General features: G+C 46.4%; 1 protein-coding gene across 3 annotated transcripts in view; it reads right to left on the reverse strand.

Moving 5' to 3' along the window:
- The window catches only part of LOC105497383 (aspartate-rich protein 1-like), a 116321-nt gene that overhangs the window by 58549 nt on the left and 39206 nt on the right, over nucleotides 1–18566 (reverse strand). Inside the window, exons 3-12 of one of the 3 annotated variants that reach the window (XM_071079867.1) lie at nucleotides 16751–17011; nucleotides 15748–15867; nucleotides 13757–14117; nucleotides 11041–11200; nucleotides 10610–10689; nucleotides 8678–8745; nucleotides 7687–7708; nucleotides 4584–4672; nucleotides 3157–3178; nucleotides 316–425 (exon numbers count right to left, since the gene is read on the reverse strand). In XM_071079867.1, coding sequence (XP_070935968.1) covers nucleotides 316–425; nucleotides 3157–3178; nucleotides 4584–4672; nucleotides 7687–7708; nucleotides 8678–8745; nucleotides 10610–10689; nucleotides 11041–11200; nucleotides 13757–13796 — 591 coding nt within the window. In that variant the 5' untranslated portion in view covers nucleotides 13797–14117; nucleotides 15748–15867; nucleotides 16751–17011. The other 2 variants (XM_071079865.1, XM_071079866.1) reach the window with 2 other exon arrangements.

The raw sequence follows: 18566 nt of genomic DNA on the forward strand, positions 1-18566 counted from the left end.
ACAAGACCTCTATTCACAGAATTTACCTTTAAATTTAATTTGATATGCAAACGCACAATGCTTCATCCAAGGAGGAAAACTGGTATTGTGGAAAATGCCTCAGTATTGCAGTTGATAATGCATGCTGTCATTTAAAAGCAGCATAGTGTACCATGTATCAGTTGGGAAGACATGCTTACTGAATTCCAGCCCCACAAAGACAATAGTGTACAGTGTACATAATGTACATTGCCAGGTTTTCAAATCAAAATTAATTGAGAAGTAAAGAATCAGGAAAGCAACATTGATGTAGAAGACAAAAAAGGGGGATCTTACCTGGACATCATCATCATCATCATCACAATCAACATCACCATCATCGTCATCATCATCTTCATCTTTGCATTGTGGTGAGCATCTTAAAAACAGGCCATCCTCAGGACGAGCTGGAAGGACATAGAGGAAAGATCAGTGCACCAGTGGTTGGTGACTGTGAGTCACTCAGGGAGCTTTGCTGGATGTGGTGTATGGAGGTGGTTGATATACAAGAATGGACTGAGTTGATACTGGGCTATTCCTCTGAGTGGAAGATGGATGGCAGAGGAGGGGAGCTGGAAAGACATGAGACATGGAGACCTTGGCTTCGTACTAGAGGCATCGGGCAGCAACACAAAACAGTCAACCCAAAATGGAACTAAAATGCACACTGAGGGTCAATGGAAGAGTGCCTTCCTGCCTATCAAATGTTTTGAAACTCTTCTAAACAAACAGCCATTAATTAGTGTATTCAAGACCGTGTCAGTACACTAGAATCTAATCATGCTGATACTACATTTAGCATCTGTTTTAAAGGATTTATTACTTGATTAAAAGCCTATTTTAGGGGTGAAATGGACTCAATTTTACCCAAAGCACTCTATTCTATTAATCACACATTCTTTTTCATAGAGATCATTAAAAAATTCAATATTAAAATGCTACAATTAAAAATAGTCATGATTTCCCATTTGTGAGTCTTATTCTAGAACGACTTCTACACACCCTTTTGGGGCCCTGTGATGAGGGGCTTCAGCACCTCCTGTGTGACTCTCCCTGGGGAGATTCCCTAAAAATCAAGCTTCATTCAAACAGGCCAAGCTCACACAGCCAGCTCTACTTACACCAGTGAAGCTGAGAGACATGACTTTGACCACTTTCTGCCATGAAGATAAGTTTAAAAGTTCAAATACACATTATCTACTGAAATGAGGAAATGTATGCCAATAGAAATGAACAAATTCATGAAAAAATGTACACGAGTATGGGGGTGATTTTTGGTTAACTAGCTTACATAAAAATTATTTTTTTGGCCGAGTACTCTGGCTCACACCTGTAATCCCAGCACTTTGGGAGGCTGAGGCAGGGGGATGACCTGAGGTCAGGAGGTCATGACCAGCCTGGCCAACATGGTGAAACCCCATTTCTACTAAAAATACAAAAAGTTAGCCAGGCATGGTGGTGAGCGCCTGTGATCCCAGCTACTCAGGAGTCTCAGGCAGGAGAATTGCTTGAACTTGGGAGGCAGATGTTACAGTGAGCCGAGATCATGCCATTGCACTCCAGCCTGGGCAAGAAGAGTGAACCTCCATCTCTCTCTCTCTCTCTCTCTCTCTCTCTCTCTCTCTCTCTCTCTCTCTCTCTCTCTCTCCCCCCGTCTCTCTCTCTCTCTTTCTCTCTCTCTCTCTCTCTCTCTCTCTATATATATATATATACGATGCCTATTCATTCAGACATACAAAATATTGGTATAGGAAATCAAAAATTCTTATCAGTCATGTTAAATCTAACTTATCAGCTGTCAACATGAAGATCCTAGCAAATAAGGAAGGTACAAATAAGTGGAAAGGCATCCTGTATTCATGGATAGGAAGACTAAACCTGACTAACACACAATACTACACAATGATCTACAGACTCACAACAATTACTATCAAACTGGTAACACCCATAAGTGGAGAAATGGAAAAGATAATCCTACAATTTTAATGAATTTTATGTGCCTTATGTAACCATGATGATGTTAAAAAAATACTGTTATAGGATGCAGGTTCATGAGATTGAAATGCACACACACACACACACAAAATACAGAAATACAGAGAGTTTGTTTCTAGCATAGGGGCACTCATAAGTTTCACAGATATAGAGAGCCCAGAATTAAATGCACACATATACAGTAAATTGATCTTCAACAAAGGTGTCAAAAATACACAATCGGGGGAAAGGAAAGCCTCTTCAACAAATGATGGTAAAACTGCACATTCTCATTCAAATGAAGAAATAGAATGCTGATAGAGTGCACAAGGTTGTGCTTCTCCCTCCATTTCCAAGACACTGGAGCTTTTGCACTGAGCCCAGATTGAATTTTCATTCTGTCCTCCACGCCGAGGAAGAGCTCTTGATACCAGAGGTAAGCAGGGAAAAACAGACAAATGAGTGTGCTGCCAGGAAACTTAACAGTTCATAAGGTGAGGATCAATCTCTCCTATGCCTCTGGGCACACCACAGAATTTTGTCTCCAGCATTAAGTAACTGCCTGTGATAGAACTCTGTCCTAAACTAAAGGCTTTGAGATTTTGCAGTGGCAGAGGCAGGAAAGAGCAGGTGTTCTAAAAAGATCATCTTTAAATAATAAATAAGAAGAGGTGATCAAAAACACAGGATACTCAAAATCTCATAAACTCAAAAGAACAAACTTCACTTACGTTTACTTTTTCTTTTTCTCTTTCTACACCCTCCCTCAGCCTCCCAAGCAGGTATAACATGAAGGCTCCTGGAAATGCTGTGTTATTAGACGGCACTTGAAATCTTCTTACTTACCTAGAAAGGTATACTCTTCCCTGCTGAGATTCTCGAGAATCCACTCTTTAGAACGACCAACATCAGGATAAATCAGGGAGAGGTGCACTCACTACTCCGCCTCCAGGTGAAGACACAACGGCTTACACAAAATCTCCTGGTTGGTCCTCTGGGCTCACACACATTTCTACAGCCCCTCTGGTCATACGTGTACACTTGCAAAATCATTTGCTCTCACCAGATCCCCAATATTGTTTAACAGGAACCCAGATTAAGGTTTCTATATATTAAAGCCAGCAAGTCTGTTTCTCAGAAAGTGAGTTAGTTCAAGGTACATACCCAGGACAGGTGATGGTAAAATCTGCAACGAGACAAAAGAAGATGCCATGAGGATCAGATCAATTCTGCTGCACCCCTTACACAGATCTGTGATCTCTTGATGACTTCAGAAAACTACCTGTGAAACAGTGGTGAGTCAAAGTCAAAGTCAAAGGCCAAACATTCTAGAATAGAGGACACTCATGGAAAAGACAAGAGCTTTTCCCACAAAATTTATCCTTGATGTTGATTTAGTTTGGTAAATGCACAATGCCTAATCCAAGGAGAAAAACTGGTGTGGAGGAAAATGTCTCTGCATTACAGTTGGTGATGGATGCTGTCCTTCAAAACCATCATAGTGTGTCATGTATAAGATGAAAGGAAACTGCCACTGAACTCCATCCTCACAAAGAGAATAGTGTGTGTCGTACATAATGTGCCTTGTCATATTATTATATCAAAATTAATTGAGAAGGAAAGAAATTAGATGAAGGAAATAATGTATACAGTGGTCCATTTTTAACACAAAGTGCCTTGAACCGGTTTAGGTCAGCAAAGGATAGAAGAAATAGGATGTGCCAGGCTCCTGATTGGATGGGCAATACCTGCTCATTGGGGCCCCTCTCCTCCCCATTTAGTTGCCCTCACTTCAACCAAAGAAGATTAGTCTAAGATGAAAGTTTACTAGCCAGAAAATAGCTCATTTTGTCTGTTCTTCTCAGCCTGGCCAGCTATTTAGGTCATAAGTCAAATACTTGAAGTGCCCCTGAGCTGACTAGGATAGCAATGCATTGTGGGCTGCAACAAAATGCAGTAAGACAACTCTAGAAAAATACCTAAAGTCTCTCCCCAAAAATCAATAGGCAACACCTGGGAAGATTGTGACCCCACAGTTCTCAGCCTATGAGGAACCAGGGGAGGGACCTGCACACTAGGGGATAAATTGCTTGTGGAAAGTGTGCTGGGTGTGTCTGCCCATCAGACACCGGATCTGGCAACACTGTCATTAAAAGTCTCACTTTCTGCCAGGTGGAGTGGCTCACACCTGTAATCCCAACACTTTGGGAAGCTGAGGTGGGCAGATTACCTGAGGTCTGGAGTTCGAGACCAGTCTGGCCAACATGCTGAAACACCATCTCCACTGAGAATACAAAAATTAGCTGGGCATGGAGACACATGCGTGTAATCCAAGCTACTCGGGAGGTTGTGGCAGGAGAATTCATTGAGCCCAGGAGATGGAGCTGAGATTGCACCACTGCACTCCGGCCTGGCAAACTGAGTGAGACTCTGTCTCAAAAAGGAAAAAAAAAAAAAAAAAAAAGGAAAGAAAATCTCACTCTTGCTGTTTTTCAGCTCCCTGAGTCCATTCTTTGGGTTTGGACTGGTGAGTTTATTTCTCACATCAGAAAACCAACATTTCCTTACAAGACAAAAAAAGGTGTTCTTACCTGGACATCATCATCACCATCATCATCACCCCAGTCATCATCTTCACTTGGTGGTAGGCATACTAAACTCAGGTTGTCCATAGAAAAAGCTGGAAGGACACAAGAAAGATCAGTGCACCGATGGTTGGTGACTGTGAGTCACTCAGGGAGCTTTTCTGGATGTGGTGTATGGAGGTGGTTGATTAACAAGCATGAACTGAGTTGATGCTGGGCTATTCCCCTGAGTGGAAGGGGGATGGCAAAGGAGGGGATCAGGAAAGACATGAGACATGGAGGCCTTGGCCTTGTACTAAAGACATCATGCAGCAACACAAAACAGTCAACCCAAAATGGAAATAAAGCACACACTAAGGGTCAATGGAAGAATGCCTTCCTCCGTCTCAAATGTTTTGAAACTCTACGAAACAAACAGCATTTTCTTAATGTATTCAAGACTGTGTAAGTACATTAGGACCCAGTTATGCTGGTACTACATGTAGCATCTGTTTTAAAGGATTAGTTACTTAATTTATTGGTGAAAAGGATTCAATTTTACCCAAATTACTCTGCTCTACTGATCACACAGTTTTGTTTGTTTGTTTGTTTGTTCATTTGTTAGTTTGTTTGTTTCTGAAATGGAGTCTCACTCTGTCATCCAGGCTGGAGTACTGTGGCACGATATTGGCTCACTGCAAGCTCCACCTCCTGGGTTCACACCATTCTCCTATTTTAGACTCTGGAGTAGCTGGGACTACAGGCACCCGCCACCACGCCTGGCTAATTTTTTTTGTATTTTCAGTAGAGACGGGATTTCACCATGTTATCCAGGATGGTCTCCATCTCCTGACCTCATAATCTGCCCACCGCAGCCTCCCAAAGTGCTGGGATTACAGGCATGAGTCACGGCACCAGACAGATCACAATTTCTTTTTCATAGAGGTCATTTAAAAAATTAAGTATTAAAATGCTAAAATGAAAAATAGTCATGATTTCCTCTTTGTAAGTCTTCTTCTGGAACCATGGTGTGTGCACACAATTTTTTGGGTTCCTGTGATCAAGGGCTTCAGCAGCTCTGTGTTGCTCTCCCTCAGGAGATTCCCTAAAGATCAGGCTTCATTCAAACAGGCCAAGTTCACACAGCCTGCGCAACCTACACCAGTGAAGCTGAGAGACATGACTCTGAAAACTTTCTGCCATGAGGATAAGTTTCCAGGTTCAAATATACATGAGCTACTGAAATGAGGAAATGCATACCAATAGAAAATGAGCAAATTCATGAAAAACTGTCCCTGATCATGGGGGTGATTTTTGGTTAACTAGCATACATAATATTTTTTATTTGATGCATAATCATTCAGACAGACAAAATATTGGCAAAAGATACAAATTTGACCAGGCACGGTGGCTCATGCTCGTAATCCTAGCACTTTGGGAGGCCAAGGTGGGTGGATCATGAGGTCAAGAGATCAAGACCATCCCAGCCAACAAGGTAAAATCACATCTCTACTAAAACTACAAAAATTAGCTGGATGTGGTGGCATGCATCTGTAGACCCAGCTACTCAGGAGGATAAGGCAGGAGAATCACTTGAACCCGGGAGGTGGAGGTGGCAGTGAGCAGAGATCATATCACTGCACACCTGTATGGTGACAGAGTGAGACTCTGTCTCAAAAACAAAAAAACAAAAAAAGAAATCACAAATTCATATCAGTCACATTAAATCTAACTAATCAGCTGTCATCATAAAGATTCTAGAAAGTAAAGAACATAGAAATAAGTTGAAAGGCTTCCCATATTCATGGATAGGAAGACTAAACCTAACTAACACACAATACTACACACATGATCTACAGACTAACAACAACAGCTACCAAACTGGCAATAGCCATCTGTGCAGAAATGGAAAAGATAATCCTAAGATTTTAATGAACTTTTATGTGCCTCAAATAGCCATGGCAACATTGAAAAATAAGAGTGTTGGAAGATGCACATTCATGAGATTGAAATCTAAAAATTAAAATTAAAAAAAAAACAGAAAAATTCAGACAGCACGCTTCTACTGTGGGGGGCACCCATAAGTATCACAGATATAGAATCAAGAGCACAGAATTAAATGCATACATACAGAGTCAGCTGATCTTCAACAAAGGTGCCAAGAATACACAATGGGGAAAGGAAAATGACTTCCACAAATGATGGTAAAACTGCATATTCTCATTCACATGAAGAAATGGAATACTGACAGTGTGCTCAAGGCTGTGTTTCTCCCTCCATTTCTAAGACACTGGAGCTTTTCAGTGAGCCCACAGTGAATTTTCATTCTGTCCTCCATGCCCAAGGAGATGTCTTGATACCAGAGTTAAACAGCAAGGACAGAAAAATGAATGTGCTGCCATGAAAACTATGTTCATAATGTATGGATCAATCTCTCCTATGCATCTGGGCACACCGCAGAAGAGTTTTATATTCAGGATTAAGTAACTGCCTGTCACAGAACTGTGTCCCAAACCAAAGGCTCTGATATTTTGCAGTGGCACAGGCAGAAAAGAACAGGTATTCTCTGAAAAATCATGTTTAAATAATAAACCAAGAACAGGTGATTGAAAACACAGGATACTCAAAAGCCCATGAACATACTACTCCTCACCATGATGACATTAAACTCTGAAAATAACAAACGCGGCTTATATTAACTTTTTCTTTTTCTCTTTCTATTCCCTCCCTAAGCCTCCCAAGCAGCAGGTATAACATGAAGGTTCTTGGAAATGCTGTTTTATTAGACCCCATCTGATGTCTTGTTGCCTACCTGGAAAGGCATCCTCTTCCCTGCTGAGATTTTCCAGAATCCACTCTCTAGAACCACCAACATCAGGATAAGTCAGTGAGAGGTGCACTCACTTCTCCTCCTCCCAGTGAAGACTCACTGGCTCACATAAAATCTCCTGGTTGGTCCTCTAGGTTCACACACATTAATACAGCCGCTCTGGTCATAGCTATACACTTGCAAAATCATTTTCTCTCACCAGACCCCCAACATTTTTTAACAGGAATCCAGATTAAGGTTTCTATATATTCAAGCCAGCAAATTTGTTTCTCAGAAAATGAGTTAGTTCAAGGTACGTACCCAGGACAGGTGATGGTAAAATCTGCAATGAGACAAAAGAAGATGCTATGAGGATCAGATCAATTCTGCTGCCCCCTTACACAGATCCGTTCGTCTGTTGATGACTTCAGAAAACTACTTTTGAAACAGTGGTTGAGTCTATGTCAAAGACAAAACACTCTAGCATAGAGAACATGCATGGAAAAGACAAGAGCTTTTCTCACAGAATTTCTTTGAAGTTGATTTAGATTGGTAAACTCACAATGCCTAATTCGAAGAGGAAAACTGGTGTGGACGAAAATGCCTCTGCATTACAGTTGATGATGGATGCTGTCATTCAAAAACATCCTACCATGTCATGTATTAGATGGGAAGACATTCCCAGTGAACTCCACCCCAAGAAGGACTATTGTGTATGTTGTACATAAAGTGTCCCATCATATCCTTATACCAAAATTAATTGAGAGGGAAAGAAATCAGGTGAAGGAAATAGTGTATACAGTGGTCCATTTTTAAGACAAAGTGTCTTGAAGTTGTTTAGCTCAGTAAAGCACAGAAGAAATACTAGGCTCGTGGTTGGATGGGCAATGCCGGCTTGTTGGGTCCCCCTTCCACCTCGCTTAGTTGTCCTCACTTTAACAATGAAGTACAGTCTAAGTTAAAAGTTTACTAGCCTGCAAAATAGCTTGCTTGGTCTGTTCTTCTCAGCCTGCCCAGCTACTTAGGTCATAAGTCAAATACTTGAAGAGCTCCTAAGCTGACTAGGATGGCAATGAATTGTGGGCTTCCACAAAATGCAGTAAGACAACCATAAATATATATATGTATATAAAATATATATATTTATATTTTTTCATATATATATATATATATCTTGCAAGACCATCATTAAAATTCTCACTTTCTCTGTTCTGCAGGCCTCTGAGTCCATTCTTTGGGTTTCAATGGCTGAGTTTGTTTCTCACATCAGGAAAGCACCATTTCCTTAGAATGCAAAGAAAGGGAGTCTTACCTGGGCATCATCATTATCTTCCTCACTTGGTGGTAGAGATTTTAAACGCAGGCTGTCCTCAGGGTGGCCTAAAAGGACACAGAGTTAATGTCAGTGCCCTGGTGGTTGGAAACTGTGGGTCCCTCAGGGAGCTTTGCTGGATGTGGCATATGGAGCGTGGGACTGAAGATTCTGAGACCATCTCAGAGAAACAACTATGTTCAAGTAGTGAGCATGAGGGAGTGTCACCAGATATCTCGCATCTTAGTCAGTGCCTGGACCTAATAAGACTCTGCATTCCCAAGTCAAAGACCAAGGCTTTGATGTTTGCTGTGACATAGACAGGAAAAACTGATCTTCTGGTAACCATTAAACACCAGAGCAAGAAAAAAAATGGTTACAAACACAGCACACAAAGCTCATGGAGGCAAATGACCTCATCTCTATCTTATTAAAATACAAAAGGAACAAGTCACACTTCTACACATATTTCCTTTGGTTCTGATTTCATTGCCCTTTTCCTGATTTCCAAAGCAACAAGTGTCACCCAACTGCTCCCAGAGATCCTCCTAGACTATCATGCTCTACCTGCAGGTCTGCCTCATCGCAGCTGCCCTCATGGACGGTGTCCATTGGCCAATCTTTAGAGACAAAAACTCCACAAGAAGTTATTCCAAAGGGCAACTTGCCCACCCTCCTACTCCAGGTGAGGCCACACTGGGTTGTACGAGATCACTCTGCCCTTCCCGCGGTGTTGTCAGACTCTCCCTGGACTCTGGGGAGACTGAGGTCTCTAGAAAGGCATTGCTCACACTTGCCAGGCTTCAAGTGAGAAAGAGGAACTGAAGGAACCACCCTTCAACTTTTTCCTTCCAATGGCCCATTATAGGTCTCACCTCCAATCTCACAGCCCTGAGATTCCCACTTTAAGGTGCACGCTTTGAGTTAGAGGAGTTCAATAATCAGCCCCTCAGCCAGGCTTACAGCAGATGTGAAAGAACATTCTGCGGGGATGGAAATCTCTCTGCTGCATGAACAGAAGGCTACTGGGGGATTGCATGGTGGCTGTTGAGATGAAGTTCTGAATTTTTTTTTTTTTTCCGAGACAGAGTTTCACTCTTGCTGCCCAGGCTGGAGTACAATGGCATGATCTCGGCTCACTGCAACCTCTGCCTTCCAGACTCAGGCGATTCTTCTGTCTCAGTCTCCTGAGTAGCCGGGTTCACAGGCATGCACCACCACACATGGGCTAGTTTTTGCATTTTTAGTAGAGATGGGGTTTCACCATGTTGGCCAGGTTGGTCTCGAACTCCTGACCTCAGCTGATCCACCCGCCCCGGCCTCCCACAGTGCTGGATTACAGGTATGAGACGCCATGCCCAGCCCTGAACTTTTATTGTAAATATTTAAATGTATTTAAATATGAAGAGGCACATATATGACCGAGAACCGCACTAGATGGCACAGGAGACCCAGACATGAGGAAGACATGACTCCCCTCGCCTGGTGTTTTCTTGCAAAATACTTCACAGCTCTGCTCCTACCATACATTTATGGTTACTTAGTGAACATCTGCAAAAGTCACTGTGTGGGGCTGGGGATATAACAATGAGGACAACATCCAGATCCAGAGGGATGCCAGCAGGGGGGACACATGCACACAAGGGAAGAGCGTGGCCCTGCACACCCTGTCTAGACAGGATCAGAGCAGCAGGAGCCGAGGGCCAGAGGCACCTCACTGTCCTCAAGAGCTCAACCTCATCTCCAGGGACCCTGACTCAGAAGCTGGGGCAGGCTCCAGGATTGGTGTAGGGCTCAACAGGCTGGACAGACTGAGAAGGGAACATTTCCACACCTGCGCTAGATCCCAGCCCAGGGCTGACCTAGAACTCATCCCAGGGATGTGTTCACCGCAATGCCCATGGGGCCTAACAGGTTCTCCCCAGGACTGACCTCTGGGATAAGGACTAATGAGGAAGACACAGTCACTGCCCTGGCAGGAAATGCCCATAGCCAGGGTTCCTCTATCCAACCTGTGGGAAGACACAACACAGATAGAGTTTGACACTGAAGATTCCAAACCTTCTATAAAATAAATGGAAACTGATGTGTTCTGGATTCCACAGAAGAGTTGCAAGGATGAGCTGGACTCTGGAATCACTCACCATCCCTTTGCTGAGCTCCTGGTGCACTGGAACTCATGTCCCTCCCCACCTCCCCTGCTACTCGGGAGTGCTGTAGCTACAGGCCCAGTGTTAGGGGGTCTGTCCCATTGAAACACATTTCTGTTTTCAATGGGATGTCTCTGGGGATGAGGCTATGGGAAGGGGGTGAGGGTGGCCATAGGTGTGCCAGTGAGTAAACGGCACCCGTGGCTTTTTTACCTGTGGGCATCTTTTGGTTGCTGATGTGCTGCAGTTCGTCGCCCTCTGTGGCTCCCACATCCAGCTTGCCGGGCTCTACAGTATGGATTCTGATGTTGCAGCAGCCACAGCCTCATAAATAACAGATTCATAACAGGGCGCCACCTTCCCCCTGCACCAGCTACAGGTGGAGTTGATACAACAGGTCAGTACACACCCCATGGGGCACCCACAGTCCTCTCCATTCCTGCCTGAGACTTCGATGAAACTGAAATGGTGCTGTCCTAGCAGCCACACTACTGAGGCTGGCACAGCACTTGTAGAAGCAGCCTGACCCCAGGCAGATCTGGGGCCTCAGCCCTTACTCTGCCGCCACCTCCCAAACTGGCTGATCTATGAGGTCGGGGACCTGCTGTCTTCTTTGAAAAATAAATGAACACGACAAGCGCTGAGAGGCACAAAAACTGCCGTGAGACAGCACAGTCGGAGCTCCTCCTCCTTCCACTACCAGCTACCGACTGAGGGTTGCTGGCCCTGGCTGATGCCTATAACCACAAAGCTTCCTATGTCACCTGCTTACCAGGAAACAGCCAGGTCAGGCTAGTGACTCACAATGTCCAGCCCCACAGCCCCATACAATGCCTCACAATGCCCATCCCTGCTGCTGCCCACCTTGTGGCCACCCTGCCCCTCTGTGGTGACGGCACTACTCAGCCTTTTATTCACCCTGGGCTGCCTGAGCTTTCTAGTCCTGAGGAAAGTGCGGGGGAGTTATTACTGGAAGTCACCCTTGGCAAGAAAATCAATAGAAAACCCTGGTACAACTAGGCACGGTGGCTCATGCCTGGAATCCTAGCACTTTGGGAGCCTGACGGGGGTGGATCACTAACCCCATCTCTACTAAAAATATAAAAATTAGCCTGGCGTGGTAGCGGGCGCTTGTAGTCCCATCTACTCAAGAGTCTGAGGCAGGAGAATTGTTTGAACCCGGGAGTTACAGGTTGCAGTGAGCCAAGATCATGCCATTGAACTCCAGCCTGGGCCAAAGAGAGAGATTCTGTCTCAAAAAAAAAAAAAAAAGAGAGAGAGAGAGACATTATGTTCATCTGGAAGAACAGGTAAGGCTAAAGGTAGTGGAAATGACTGCAGTGGATGGAAAAGTCTTGTGATCATTTGGGAGAGAGAACAGGAAGCGCTAGATGATTAGATGTGGAAGAACAGGGCAAGTAAATGGAAAAACAGGCTGCTGAGGCTCTAGTTTGAAGGACTGGGTAAATAGCAATGACTTTCTCCTACACAGAGAATGTAGGAAGAGGAATAGGTAAGTTTTCAGTTTCAGGATAGTTTTCAGTTGGGTGCAATGACTCACGCCTGTAATCCCAGCACTTTGGGAGGCCGAGCTGGGCGGATTATGAGGTCAGGGGTTTGAGACCAGCCTGGCCAACATGGCGATACCGCATCTCTACTAAAATTACAAAAATTAGCCAGATGCGATGGCGGGTGCCTGTAGTCCCAGCTTCTCAGGAGACTAAGGCAGGAGACTCACTTGGACCCAGGTCATGGAGTTTGTAGTGAGCCGAGATCGTGCCACTGCACTCTAGCCTGAGTGACAGAGCGACACTGCGTCTCAAAAAAAAAAAAAAAAAAAAAAGACATAGCTTTGGACTCTTAAGTATTGCATTCAAATGGAGCTCTCTGGTAGAAAGTTAGATAGAAACCTCTGTAGGATAACTCCATTCTGTGACATCAAAAGTCACGTTTTTAAAAAAAAGGCATACAAAGTCAAACCATTACGGAAATTTCCTAAAATTTGCATACTAAAATATGACAACTTTTTAGTTATTACTTTCCTTTTTTTTTTTTTTTTTTTGAGACAGTCTTTGCTCTGTCACCCAGGCTGGGGTGCAGTGGCACGATCTCAGCTCACAGCAACCTTTGCCTCCTAGGTTTATGCCATTCTCCTGCCTCAGCCTCCGGGGTAGCTGGGACTACAGGCGTCCGCCACCTCACCTGGCTAGTTTTTTGTACTTTTTTTTTAGTAGAGACGGGATTTCACCGTGTTAGCCAGGATGGTCTCGATCTCCTGACCTCATGATCCGTCCGTCTCGGCCTCCCAAAGTGCTGGGATTACAGGTTTGAGCCACCGCGCCCGGCCTTGTTATTACCTTCTTACAGGAACTTTGAATTTACACTCGTAGTGAATGAGGTGTCATGTAAAATAAAGCTGCTATATAAAAATGACATTTAAATTTTTTTGTCATCAGAGCATATAAAAAACAATTGCAGCCATGGGTATGGCAGGGATTGCTTTAAAAAGCTGTGTCTAATGAGGGGAGCTGGAAAGAAAGGAGACTTGGGGGCCAGGTGTGGTGGCTCACACCCGTAATCCCAACACTTTGGGAGGCCTACGCAGGAGGATCACCTGAGGTCAGGAGGAGTTTGAGACCATCCTAGCCAACATGGCAAAACCCCGTCTCTACTAAAAATACAAAAATAATTGGGTGTTGCAGTGGGCCCTACAATCCCAGCTATTCGGGTGGCTCAGGCAGGAGAATTGCTTAAACCCAGGACACGGATGTTGCAGTGAGCTAAGATGGTGCCACTGCACTCCAGCATGGGTGACAGAGCAAGACTCTGTCTAAAAAACAAAATGGAAAAGAAAGAAGACTTGGGGAATAGGGAGGTTTAAGTGGCATTAAGTAAAGCCTACAAATGTGAGCAGTGAGAGTCAGGGTACCTGAGTGTTCATCAGAAATGGCTGATCGGGTGAGTCTCATCACAATGGAGCTGGTGTCTGCTTCTCATTTCTCTAATGGCCGTACCTAGCACAGTACCTGATCAATAGGGACTCAACACATAATACCCCGATGAACACAGAAAAATTCTGCCAGTTCAAAACTATGTCCATACCCACCAACTTCCCTCATGGAGTTTTACTTCTTTCACTTACTGTAATGTTTTGAAGTTCATCCCTCCTGTGGCCGGTATCCATAGTTTCTTTTCTTTGTATAACTGAGCAGCACTCCACTGTATGCACACACCACATGGGTCTATCTATTCTCTAGCTGACGGACACTTGGGTTGTTTCCAGTTGTTGCCTGCAGTGAGTGAGGTTGCTGAGAACATTTATGTATACGTCTTTTTGAACACATGCTTTCATTTCTTCTAGATAAATTCCTAGCGCTGGAATTGCTAGGTCAAATAGCTAGTTTATGCTTAACTTCTTTTTTTGCTTTCTTATTCGTAGAAAATATTATACTGATACATAATATTGAACATTTTTATGAGGCGAATGTACTGTTTGGTTCCATGCATCCAACATGTCATCATTAAGACAGTGAATTTGGAGTATGGCCTTGAGTATTTACCATTTCTATGTGTTGAGTATATTTGAAGTTCTCTCTTATAGCTATTTTGAAATATACAATACATTATTGCTAACCATAGCCAACCTACTCTGCTATCCAACATTAGAACATACTCCTTGCATCTAACTGTAGGTGTGTATTCATTGACCAACCTCTCTGCATTCCCTTCTTATACCCGGAGGAGAGAGGAAGGAGGGAAAGGAGCTGTGGATGGCTGAATTAGGGCCCAGGGATGGCTGTGTCCCAGTCCTGGGACCTGTCCATGTGCAGTGTTGTGTGGCCACAGGGACTTTACAGATGTGAGGATGTGAAGGAGCCTGAGGTGGAAGATGATCCTGGGTTATCTGGGTGGGTCCAAGGTGGGGTCTTTATAAGGGAAAGAAGGAGGCAGGAGGATCAGAGTGAGAGCAGGTGTGGGGGTGGAGGGAAAGAAAGGGATAGAAAGAGGGAGGGTGAGAGAAGACGGTGGGGAGAGAGAGAGAAGCGTGGGAGAGAGACTTGAAGGTGCTGAGCTCTGGCTTTGAAGTTGGAGGAAGGGGCCAGGAGCCCAGTGTGTCCTCTAGAAGCTGGAAAAATCCCGCAAATGGATTCTCCCCAGAGCCCTCAGAAGGAGCCTGGCCTGCCTAGCACCCTGATTTTAGCACTCTAGGATTCATTTTGGATGTCTGACTCCACACCAGGGAGAGAATCAATATGTGATGCTTTAAGCCTCTAAATTAGCAGTCATTTGTGACAGCAGCCACAGGAAAGTCAAACAGGAGCCATCGGAGAGACTCCCTAGGATGCCCTGAGTGTCCTTCCTTGGCCCCACCATCAGAAACACAGGCCTGACCACTGGTGGTGCCCCCACCCTTCTAACACCCTGCTCAGCAGGAACCATGCAGGAGGGGCTGGGTGTGGCTGGGCCATGCTCTCCCCCTACACCTTCTTCTCAGAGAGCAGCTGGAGCCCCAGACCCAGGGAACCTCACAGAGAAATTCCCATCACAGGACCTGGTTTTCCACTTGAAGCTCAGGATCCAATGGAGAAGTGTTTCCCAAAAATGATGCTTCCTCCAAAGATGGTCAGTGACTTTCTATGCCAAACATCTGAGAAAATCTCCATGTCCTAGGGCTGGCTGCCAGGCAGTCACCTGTGCACATGTCAGAGCCCAAATCCCTCAGTAGTGAGGCCTTGGGTAAAACACATCCCCACTTTTAATTATGATGAGCTGCCTGGCCTCAGCATTGAAAACACCAACTTCCCTCGAGCAAAGACTTGTGTAATCTCTTGGAAATGATGGAGCACACCAGCCTGAACAACTGGTGAAAAGCTGTCTCTAATAAAAATACAAAAATTAGCTGGGTGTTGTAGCATGTACCTGTAATCCCAGCTACTCAGGAGGCTGAGGCAGGAGAATTCGTTGAACCGGGGAGGCAGAGGTTATGGTGAGCTAAGATCGTGCCATTGCACTCCAGCCTGGGCGAGAGTGAGACTCCATCTAAAAAAAAAGAAAGAAAGAAATGATGGAGCACCTATTACCCTTCTTGCACTTGTTCCTGGGGAGCTCAGAGCCTATCTTTTACAAGTGTCCTGAGCCTCTTGCAGGCCTTTCATGTGTGTTTCCTTCCTGACTTCCTCCTATTTTTCTCACACCTCTGAACCTGCTGTCAGGTGAAAAATCAAAGTGGGCCCCAAATTTAAGAGCTCATGAATTTGATGGTGTGGGAGTGTCCTAGACAGTCCAGCCCTTGGGGGTGGGGAGTTGGGCAGAGAGGAAGGACGGCATTCCAGGGGCCAGAGCCAGAAGCACAGGGAATCCATGTCTAGAGTAGGATTTCCAGGCTGAGGAAAGAGAGGCCGTGGGTCAGGGGAAGGTCCAGACCAGGACAGGGACAGAAGGTGTATCTGGAGGCTCAGCCAGAAATAGCTCCCTCCAAAACACAGGCAGCGAGTTAGAGGGTGAGCTGCAAGGAGGAAGGGGAGGTGGGAGAGAATGGATGGACCGGTGTTCACTGAGCCGACTCCTCCTATCCTGGCCTATGTCCCCAGGGGACACGCCTGGGAGCCTGTGATCCTCTCCTCCAGGCTGCTTTCCCACTGGTGCCAGGATTCCCCCAACGCCACACTGAGAACCCAGGAGAAGCATCAAATTGTATGAGAGATAAGAAATGAAGAGAGGGAGCAGGATTTCTGGTTGACAAAGGATGTTTATTGAGGGTTTACTGGGTACAGGGAGAAGGGCTGGATGGCTTGGGATGCAGAGAGACCCCTCCCCTGGGATCCTGCAGCTCCAGGCCCCTGTGGGAGGGGTGAGGGTTGGGAACCTATGAACATTCTGCAAGGGCCACTGTCTTCTCCACGGTGCTCCCATCATGCGTGACCTGGCAGCTGAAGATGTTGTGGGATCTCCACTGCTCGGGCGTCAGGCTCAGGTAGCCGCTGGCCACGTATTTGTTGCTCTGTTGGGAGGGCACAGTCATCTCCACGCCCTGGGTGATGGGGGTACCATCTGCCTTCCAGGTTCACCGTCAAGATTCCCGGATAGAAGTCACTCATGAGACACACCAGTGTGGCCTTGTTGGCTTGCATCTCCTCAGAAGATGGCGGAAACAGAGTGACTGAGCGGATGGCCTTGGGCTGACCTGTGTGGACAGAGGAGGGGGTGAGAGATGGCAGAGGTAGCGTGGGGTGCTGTGGAGCACCTCTCTCTGTCTAAAGTCTCTGGGAGGGTTCATGGTGTGGCCATCTGGTCCACCCCGGGTCTCTCCCTCCCTCTTAATTCCCTCCTTTCCACTAGAGCCCTCTGGAGAGCAGACAACCCTGCACCTTCCTAGGGGCCTTCCCAAGTCACCTTTCCCAGGCATCCTGGCCCAGTCATTTCCTTTACAGCCTCGGTTTCCCCGTGTGTACCCAGGGCACGCTGTGCTCCCTCCTTCCTGCTTTCTGGAGTCTGCATTAGGAATCTAGGAGTCTCTCCCACAGCACACAAAACTGTTGTGGCACAGTGTGGGGTGGCATGGCCTGGAGCCTCCCACCCCCTGGCGTAACAAGCTGTGCCCCAGCTTGGCCCAGTCACCTCTCCTGGTAAAGCACAGGCTCCACCCAGACAAACCCTGGGGCTCTGCCGTCACCCCCGTCCTACCAGCCCGACCACAGGATCCTTCACATCGGCTGGGTTCTTGGGACTGCTTGCCCAGACTTCGGGTCACCACAGACCCCATGCCCACCCCAGCAGCCTCTGATGCCCCTGGACTTCACCTGGTGGCCCTAGAGTTCTCTGCACCCCCATTTATTTCCCGCTAGTCACCTCCTGAGTCTAAGGTGCCCTTCCTCAAATGAAGGCGAGCGGTCGACCCGTGAACAGAGAGATACCAGGCCCCAGAGGTGACAGGACTCCAGGGACAATCACATCTCTGCCCCAAGAGAACCTGTCCTTTCTTGTGACTGTCCTGGGAGAGTTGGACTCTCGGACCTCACCCAGTCTCACCTGTTCCTCGGTGTCCCCAGGTCCTGACCCAGCACAAGCCACAGAGCTGCAGCCTAGACCCAGAGTCCTCTCTGTGCCTTCCATTGGTCTCCCCTTGGGGTGACCCCTGTGTCACCAGGACCCCGTGTGGCCCTCCGAGGCTAGAGGACCATCCAGCCCTCAGCCTAGATCCTGGGGTCCCGGGGACTGTCTCTAAGGCTACTGCAGGGCCCCTCATCAGAACTGGCCTCTGTCCCTCACTCAGACATCTGCCCTGGGAGAGGGGAGGAGCCCTAACCCTGCCCAATCCCAGCACACGCACCGGGACCAGGCTGTGTCCTGCTGTTGGAACCTGAAGGCGGCTGCTCCCACTGTGGGGGCCCTTCCTGCAGGATACACTGAGACTAGCCCGCTTCCCCCAAACTCCATGGAGAAAGGAAGGGCTCCATGCTTAAGACTTGGAGGGCAGAGGGGAAGAAGCCCCAGAGAAAGAAAGCAGACTTTTCCAGAGACAGGAGAGGGTGGGACAGGCTGGGGAAAGTTGTCAGAGCCACCTACCTAAAACGGTGAGCTGGGTCCCGCTGCCAAACACATGACTCGGTAAATTATGCTTGGATTGAAACCTCCGGGGCCAGCACCTGGGGCCAGTCCAGGAGCTGTGCTGGAGCAGGAACCTGCTGGGTGTGAGGGGCACAGGGCTGCAGTGTGGAGGTTGTGACCTAGGCACAGGG

The sequence above is a fragment of the Macaca nemestrina genome, chromosome 15, assembly GCF_043159975.1.
Source record: "Macaca nemestrina isolate mMacNem1 chromosome 15, mMacNem.hap1, whole genome shotgun sequence".
Lineage (NCBI taxonomy): Eukaryota > Metazoa > Chordata > Mammalia > Primates > Cercopithecidae > Macaca > Macaca nemestrina.